The 9,319-nt window shown below is 35.1% G+C and overlaps 1 protein-coding gene across 1 annotated transcript; it reads right to left on the bottom strand.

The window, feature by feature from the left end:
• Positions 1-4: 4 nt before the first annotated feature.
• LOC148305033 (uncharacterized) lies at positions 5-8,923 on the bottom strand (the record flags this gene model as incomplete). The annotated part of the gene is made up of 2 exons (XM_088267354.1): positions 8,849-8,923; positions 5-866 (listed from the first exon to the last, which is right to left on the bottom strand). A coding segment is annotated over exon 2 (828 nt), but the record flags the coding sequence as incomplete, so codon positions are not given.
• Between the last annotated feature and the right edge of the window lie 396 nt (positions 8,924-9,319).

Below are 9,319 nucleotides of genomic sequence, written 5' to 3'. Positions count from 1 at the left end.
TGAGGTCGCGCTTATTGACTAGTTGGTCGCACGGCGTCGGCTCTAAGCTAGATTTGAATAGGTCTTTCTCACCTGCGAAAATTTCCGGAAAATCTTGGCAGAGATTGTTCCACTCGTCCGAGCTCAACTTTTCCAGGCCGAAGCACGGGATCAGGTTGGACTGGATGAGGTAGTCTTTCAGCACGTGGCCGTTGACCTGGGCGTGCGATCTGGACAGGAAGTGGATGGCCCACCGCAGGATGGAGCGTACGAGGTACTCGTCCGAGCAGACCTTGCGTTCCCCCTCGGCGAAGATCTTCAAAGACTCCAAAGTGAGATTGAGGAATTCGGGGCTCTCGAAGAACCTCTTTGTGTTGTCTTCTATGAACGCCAAGCAGTTGTTGACGATCAACTGAGAGTCGTATACCAACGCGACATTGAAGATGTCGACCATCTCTTTCAAGGTGATCTTGCTAGCTAAAAAGAGATTCTGGATGTATTCTCCGCAGGCGTGTTGGAGCTCCGGCATGTCGTAGAAGTGAGAGGCTTCCACGATGCAGGCGCATTGCGCGACGTCTTGGAAGTTGATTCGCCCGGTGTAGGCAAAGTACACGATGGCCTGGATGATGGGGAAGGGGAACTGCGTGATCTTGAGGACGCCATGCTCGGCCCACTTGACCGCGGAGGCCCACACCGAGCCGGCCAGCGTCAGGATGCAGCGATGCACCCTGAACATGTTCACCTGCCCCTCGAACTCTATCTCCAGGTCCAGGTCGGAGTAGAGGCCCGACTCCAGCAAGGCGTGCGCTCTGTCGGCGGCTGACGTAGAATGGGTGGTGTAGCCTGACGCCATATTTGGTGCTTATTTTTACATCATAACTTAACTTCTAAAAAAAAAATATATAAATCAGTTCTTAATTCATTAATGGTCGGTAACTAAATTCATAAATAGTCAGAAATTTTAAATAGATTTTTTTGGCATAACGCAATATACTATAATTACAAGAACAAAAATACATTTTAATACAAAAAAAGATCATACAAAGGCATGGTCTGTGTGTGGGTATACATTTTATTTAAGGTGTTTTATAAAGGGTACTGGAAAGAATACAATAGATGTTAAAAATATAAATACATCAAAGTGCTAATATAAACCATAAATATAGATTTTAACAGAAAACAAAAAAAATATGTGAACCATAAGCATACATATACTCGGCTGTCCAAATTTAAAACACAGTAAGGGACATTTTTTTGTAGTAGGTTTTTTTTGCATTTATGGACTAAGTAGACTCTACTTAGTCCAAAAATGCAAAAAAAAACTACTACAAAAAAAATGTCCCTTACTGTGTTTTAAATTTGGACAGCCGTACTATATGAGTTATAAATTAAAAGAAGAAGCTACTTGGATATGTTTTTTTTTTTTTTTTTAATTATAATTTCAGCAAAATCTTAAATCAATTTTTTTTTTAGATAATTAGTGTCTATAGTGTCTATAGTCCGCCTCCATAGTGTAATGGTCAGCACGCTCGGCTGCCGTTCTGGAGGTCCCGGGTTCGATTCCCAAGGGGGGTAAAATAAATATAAGTGATTTTTTCACTGTCATATTCATTCAATATTACCCTGGACTGGTACCTGAAGCGGAGGGCTGATCACCTTTCCTTCATGTGTAAACGATCAAGATAACACTGCGTTTATATGACGCAGTGCCCTATGCACCGTTAGTGTGCAGATAAGGGTTTTATTATTATTATCATATAGTCTTTATGGAATGAATTAAACAGTTTTGGAGTTATAAAAAAGAGTGTCTTTGCGCTAGTACACTATTCATTCTTTGGCTAGATCAATTAATATTTTTAGCAAATAAGTGTTGGTGCATGAAAACATATAACATTAACACATTGTTGGCAGGCGGTTTTTTCATCAACCCCAACCCTTATTAGTATACATATATCGCCCACTCCTTTCAAGAATGTCACAAATCAAAAAACTTGATTTTTCAGGAGAACATTTTTATTTTTTTATTTTTTAAAACCCTTCCGCACCCCAATGGTGCATAGGGCACTGCGTCATATAAACGCAGTGTTATCTTGATCGTTTACACATGAAGGAAAGGTGATCAGCCCTCCGCTTCAGGTACCAGTCCAGGGTAATATTGAATAAATATTAGAGTGAAAAAATCACTTATATTTATTAAACCCCCCTGGGAATCGAACCGGGGACCTCCAGAACGGTAGCCGAGCGTGCTGATCATTACATTACAGAGGCGGGCAAACTATATACACATAACGATCAATCGATCTCGATCGTTTACACATGAAGGAAAGGTTATCAGCCCTCCACTTCCGTATAATGCGTCCGCAGACTTACAACACGTGATAAAGTTTTTAAGACTATGCATGCGAGCGAAGCATTTGTGTCAATCAGTAGCATCAAGAATGCTACATTTCTATATTTACACAAATCATGTGACTGCTACACAGAGAGTACAGTAAAACCACGATATAACAGACTAATTAGGGGGAGATGGTGTTCGTACAAGCAGAAAGTCCGTTAGATAAAAATAGATTTAAAATAAATCAAAAAATGTTTTTTTTTTTAATATATGAACACTGTATTAAGATATAAATAAACAATACAAAACACAAAAAAGATAATATCTATTGTCTTCGGACACTTGTCGTGAATTGACGTTGCTATTTGATGTTGACGCGCTTGCTTTCGATAATAATAATAATAAATAAAACCCTTATCCGCACCCCAATGGTGCATAGGGCACTGCGTCATATAAACGCAGTGTTATCTTGATCGTTTACACATGAAGGAAAGGTGATCAGCCCTCCCGCTTCAGGTACCAGTCCAGGGTAATATTGAATAAATATGACTGTGAAAAAATCACTTATATTTATTTTACCCCCCTTGGGAATCGAACCCGGGACGTCCAGAACGGTAGCCGAGCGTGCTGACCATTACACTACGGAGGCGGTAGTGTAATGGCTCGGCACATTACACTGCTTTCGATAAACGTGCTTTTAAAAGGAATTAAGGTTTGTTTGCACTTTTGAAGTTTGCTGTTTTATTTTATAATCAACTCTCTAGTTAAACTTCGTTATGTGACGAATAGTCAATAATCCGCCATAGTAATAATAATTTTGTCCGCCTCCGTAGTGTAATGGTCAGCACGCTCGTCTACCGTAATAGAGGTCCCGGGTTCGATTCTCAGCGGGGGATGAAATAATAATAAGTGATTTTTTCACTTAATTTATTTTTCACAATATTTAATATTTATCCTGGACTAGTGGACCTTTCCTACATGTGTTAACGATTAAGACAACACTGCATTTTTATCATACAGTGCCCTATGCACCACCAGGTGCAGAAAAGGGTTTGAAGAAGAATAAAATAAAATGATCAGAGCGTTTTTAATTATTTTTACATTTTACGTGATATTTTGTGCGTTATATCTGAAGAGCATTGAATAGAGGTCCGTTATATCACGGTTTTACTGTATGATAATTCTTAAAAGATAGCGTAACCCTGTCGGGTCAGATATTTCGGTATCCAGGGTGATATCATTTACACCAGACTAAAAATGCAAATTCGAAGATAAAAATCTCTCCTACAATATGTCTTCTTTGTATATAAAAAGAGATAAGAAAATGCGAATACAAGAATTCACAACCAATCTTTGATGCCTGTCAGAGGTCAAATTTTCCTCAGAATTCTCGGGATTGATGCCACCATGCATCTGTGGTGTTAGATAATTTATTGATTTATTTTTTACTTATTTTTATTTACATAAATAATATATATTTATTTAAAGAACAATTATAAACAATTTTTAGTTTTAAATTGCAGAGACCCACCTTTACCTTTAGAGAGTTTTTTTTACATACATTTTTTATTGTTTTCATCCATTTTAACCTAATATACAAACAAAAAAGAGAGAAAAAATTCAGAATATAAACTATTTTGCAATTTTCATAGAATTAACTGTTTATCATTTACCCATTCCTTTTTTTTTGCCTTAACCCTAGATAACTAAACAATCGTCCACGCGACCCTTCTCCGAAAAAGTCAAGTGCACTTATTTCCCTGCACCCCGCACCCTTACAACCATTTAGTTGGCTTTATACAGCAACGTTTATAATTTTGCCATTATTGAACATCCAAATTGCATTGGTTTATGAAAGATTTTAAATGCACTGTCGCTGGATTCTTCTCATATGTTAGATAATTTAACACATTGTTATTGGTAGCTCGCAAAGGCTTTTTTGGTGGCTCGTGTAGGATATTAAATTTGTGTAGTAAATTTTATTACTGAACTCCAAAAATAAATAAAACATGTGCTAAATTTGAATGAAATGCTTAAAAGGTTAACTTTAAGGTTAATTTGATGTTCTAATTTATTTAATAATAATAATAATAATAAAATTGGATAACTTATATAGCGCCATTTTCGTAAAAAAATACCTCAAGGGCGCTTCACGGTGAATGAATTGGGGAAAATATTATGGTGGAAATGATTTAGCAAACAAATGTGTTTTTAGTCTTTTTCTAAAGATCATCTCACTCTCACTATTTCTAACCATTGGTGGAAGAGCATTCCACGCCGTCGGTCCTGCAACAGCAAAGGCACGCTCGCCAAATTTAGTGCGTTGGTTGCGAGCTGGTAAGATAACTTTGCCCATTGCAGATGTTGTAGCCGATGGAAGCGTGAGACGTCTATCAACCAATTCATCTGGAATACACAGCTCCTTAAGATACTCTGGAGCCATATTGTGTATTGATTTATACATGAGTAGGCAGAGTTTATACTCAACCCTTTCGGGAAAGCGTAACCAGTGGAGTTTGTGAAGTAGTGGGGTGATGTGACTGAATTTAGAAATTCCAAAAATTAGTCTCGCTGCTGCGTTTAACATTTAAAATAAAATAAAAATATTATATAGTTTACATTTGAAACAATAACTTTGTGATTTTCCATTTTATGATTAAAACATAAATTTGTTTTAAAATCACTTCAAATATTTTATACTTCTAGAAATTTTAACATCCGATGCAAAGAGCATACAAGATGTCTAAATAATAATAATTAATCAGAATTCGGCAATCACCTAATAGAAAATAATCACACATTTGATAAAAGTAAAGGACTAAATGTATTACACACGTGCAACAGAGGACTTGAATTAGATTACTTAGAAATATTAGAAATTAAAAACGCAATTAATAATAATTTACAACTAATAAATACACAAGTAAAGGATTCAACATCCCTGATCCCTTTTAGCTGTAACTGCTAACCGACACAAAAAATAAAGCCACTTGACATCTACCCAAGCTCTTTTGCCTAACGGCCAAAATACTTTGAATTTTGTCAAGTAGATAGCGTTTTAATATTAATCAGTCTTGAAAAAGAAGCAGTTAGCTTCGAAACCGGTAGATATTATAATTAAGTTATAATAAAATATTAATAGTGATTTTAAAACAAAATTACCTTTCAATTATAAAATGGAAAATCACAAAATCACAAGGTTAGTCCTTCAAATATAAATGGTATTTAACAAAAAGATATATTTTAATTATAAAAATATTATGTATGGTATGATAAGGGGTGATGATAAAAAATAAAACTATTAAGAGGGAATTTGTATAGGTAGCTCACCAGACAAGTTCAATTTCTGAAAGTAGCTCACATCCTTATTGAGTTTGCATACCACTGATTTAAACCATGTCAATTAATAACAGGCTTTGCTGCAAACACCCGCTAGTGCGTGCAGTACAGAAAACCAGCGGAAAGTAATGCAAAACTAAATTTTACAAGCGTCCCTTTATCTGATATTTTTACATCTTTGAGACTGACCATGGTATATTACATATCCCATGGCTAAGAACATTTGCCTTCTCACTCTTTCAAGTAAGCACAATAGAGTGCGAGAAGAAGGGAGATATTGTGTTTTTACGACTGCACAGTCATAAAAAAAACACTTCCAGATAAGGCATACCAACACATACAACAAACAAATTATGTAGGCATAAAAAATGCATTCTGAAAACGTTGCCTTTCCGCTCACACATCAAGGCATAATCACATGTGAAAAGAAGACGGATATAATATGAGAATTATTTTTGTCAAGTGAAAATATTTCACTGACTCAAATTACTAATCGCCTTCTTATGCAGAGCGAGAGCATGTGTGTAAGTAAAATAAACAATGGCCTGCCTTATATGGATAACACACACACACACACACACACACAGTCAAACTGTGAAGGGGTAATATTTCTATATTAAACTGGATAAGAGAGATTTAGGACTGGCTGCATTTGGTAAATTATCAAATGTCCTAAAATCATTACACATTCCCATCCATCTGAAGAGGAAAACTTTCAATGCATGTCGCTCACTCCTTTCAACAACGTCATAAATCAAAAATCGTCAATTTTTGCCCGGCACCTCCATTACGGTAGATGAGGGTGCTGACCATTGCACTACAGAGGCGGATATATATCGATCACTCCTTTCAAGGATGTCATAAATCAAAAATTGTCAATTTTCAGTTGTACATGTTCCGGAATGCCCAGAAAATGTACTATACCCCAGCAACAGCGGCATATTTTTAACTTAATATTTACCCGCTACAAGGCGGAAAATGTTGTTTTTGCATTCTGAAGAAAAGGTGTTGTTTAATTATTTTTTTAAATATACTAAATATTTTTCAAATGGAGGAAAAACCTTCAGGTTTTACCTAATTAGATCTGTTGCACAGTAAAAAGTTCAATAATTGGCTTGATATTTATTTTTAATACATTGTGTTATATTTTTAAGCTTTAAAAACATTCTCCTGAAAATCAAGTTTTTAGATTTGTGACGTTCTTGAAAGGAGTGAGCGATGTGTACTCCCAGTGCTCACATATGGATTTGAGACATTTACCCTAACAAAACTAATCATTTATAAACTCCGGGTGATACAAAGAGCAATGGAGAGAAGGATGCTAAACATATCCCTCAGGGACCAAAAAACTAATGTTTGGATAAGGGAAAAGACCGAGGTAACAGATGTGGCTCAAAGAACCGCAAAACAAAAGTCAAACTGGGCAGGTCATGTGGCACATATCGCTCACTCCTTTCAACAGCGTCATATTTAAAAAAAAACATGATTTTTCAGTAGATCGTTTTTAAAGTTTAAAAATATAATAAAATATATTAAAAATAAATATCAAGCCACTTATTGAACTTTTTACTGTGCAACAGATCTTTTTAGGTAAAACCTGAATGTTTTTCCTCCATTTGAAAAATATTTACTATATTTAAAATAATAATTAAACAATATCTGTTCTTCAAAATGCAAAAACAACACTTTCTGCCCTGTAAGCGGGTAAATATTAAGTATAAAATATGCCGCTTATGCTGGGATATAGTACATTTTTTGGGCATTCCGAAAACATGCACAACTGAAAATTTATGATTTTTGATATATGACGTTGTTGAAAGGAGTGAGCGATATGTCTTAGGATAGATGGACGAAGGTGCTTGACTGGAGGCCTAGTACTATATATTACTAAACTAACCAAATTAGTGGTGGATTTAAAAATTTGTATTTATTTAGATTGGCAGTGACAGGGATATTGAAAGCTTTTATATGTTAATTCACAGTAAAATCGGGATATAATTTTGTTTCAAATTTTCAATAAATTTCGCAAGTTAGTTAAAAATAACAAAAAATTGCTTTGTAAGAGAAGGTCTGTCAGGAAGCCTAGATGCTTCTGTATCAGATCTGGGAATGCGGTGGGACAGCTTTCAATGCAGGTCTTGTACAGTATATAATACTTAAATTAAAAATGGATAGATATTGCCGCATAGTGACTGCCGATTAATTAAATCAATTAATGAAAAAATATGGAAGTCTGGGTATTCACAGGGCTTACGACCAATCATAGTTAAGTTAACATTTCGTCTGTTTAATGCAGTGCCCTATGCACCATTGCAACATTTTTTAAATACGAAGACAGCTTGTGATAGTTGAGATGATGCATTGAAAAGTTTATCAGCTTTGTCCACAATATGGTTAGTTTAGTGATTAGTAAGTTTGGCCACCATGCTTGCAGTCCCAGGTTTGATTCCTGACGACGGAATATAAAAATAGAAGTCTCTCTTCTGCTTTATTGTACAGTATGTCACTGGCAGTTAATACCATATGCGTCATGAATCGAAAGAAAAAACGATTTTTTGCACAAAATTGCTCAAATAACTAACAAAATTGATAAAAACGTGGCGTATTTGTTTTATAAACGTTAAATTATACTATTGTCAAACGTAATTATAAATTATTTGGACCCAAACATAAAATTTTCAGATAATTAACCTCAAAATAGATTAAAAAAAAATAATAAAAAGCGTCTAAAAATTTATATTTTTAAAAAGTCTTATTTTGCTAATATTTTTCTTTGAATAAACAGCAGATTTAGGGGTTTAAATGGTTATTATCTTTAAATTAATTTTACGACGATATTTAGGAAGATTTTGTATAATGTGAACGCCAAAGTTTAAAAACAAGCGAAGCCACGCCGAAAAAAACACGCGTAGAAGATCATTATGCCAAAAAATTTAACAAAGGACACAGAATCAAGTGTTTCCCATTGAATGGATTAGGATATAAGCGATACAAATGTCAATTAGACCATTACTTCTCAATATTTATTTGCAAATTGAAACTTTCGACACAAGGAGCGTTGTCGGCTGTCATTTAGTTCCACGCTTCGCCATCGTGTTTAACATTTAAAATTCATATAAAACCTTTACCACGGCATGACAACTCGCAAAATAACTTTAAAATAAAGTAATATTACATCCAAATTGAATTACTTACGATTTAAGAGTCCATTTTTTAATCAAACGATTTTTCCACGACTTTCGCGTCGCCAGCGAAGCCGCTCCTCACCGCGAGATGGCAGCACATGAAATGAAAAAGAATCACAGTAAAATTTGTTTAAGAATAACAGTCTACTCGGCGTTAAACAAAATTTCGTACTTTACTGCGCATGACGTCACAATCAGAAAACTGCCGTACTGCAGAAAAAAATCAGGAATATTGTTGTATGGATTTCTACGTCATCAAAACTACTTCGATAGATGTCTCTAATTTACTTTTGCATGTATTGTATAATCAAACCACCAATATTGTTGATTTCTTTACCCTTACTACGCATATTTGAAAATGTTTGGTTGCAACAATCAAAAACATCAAGTTTAAGACGCACTTAACAAAAAAGAGGCGTCCACTAAAAAATAGACACAATTAAAAATCTAATAATATGAAAAATACAAAATGAATTTTTCG

This window comes from Brachycentrus maculatus, unplaced genomic scaffold (assembly GCF_059751285.1).
Source record: "Brachycentrus maculatus isolate JH-2025_06_01 unplaced genomic scaffold, ASM5975128v1 h1tg000293l, whole genome shotgun sequence".
In the NCBI taxonomy this organism is placed as follows: Eukaryota; Metazoa; Arthropoda; class Insecta; order Trichoptera; family Brachycentridae; genus Brachycentrus; species Brachycentrus maculatus.
The sequence above is the reverse complement of the archived record's forward strand: the minus strand, read 5'-3'. Positions and strand labels throughout refer to the sequence as shown.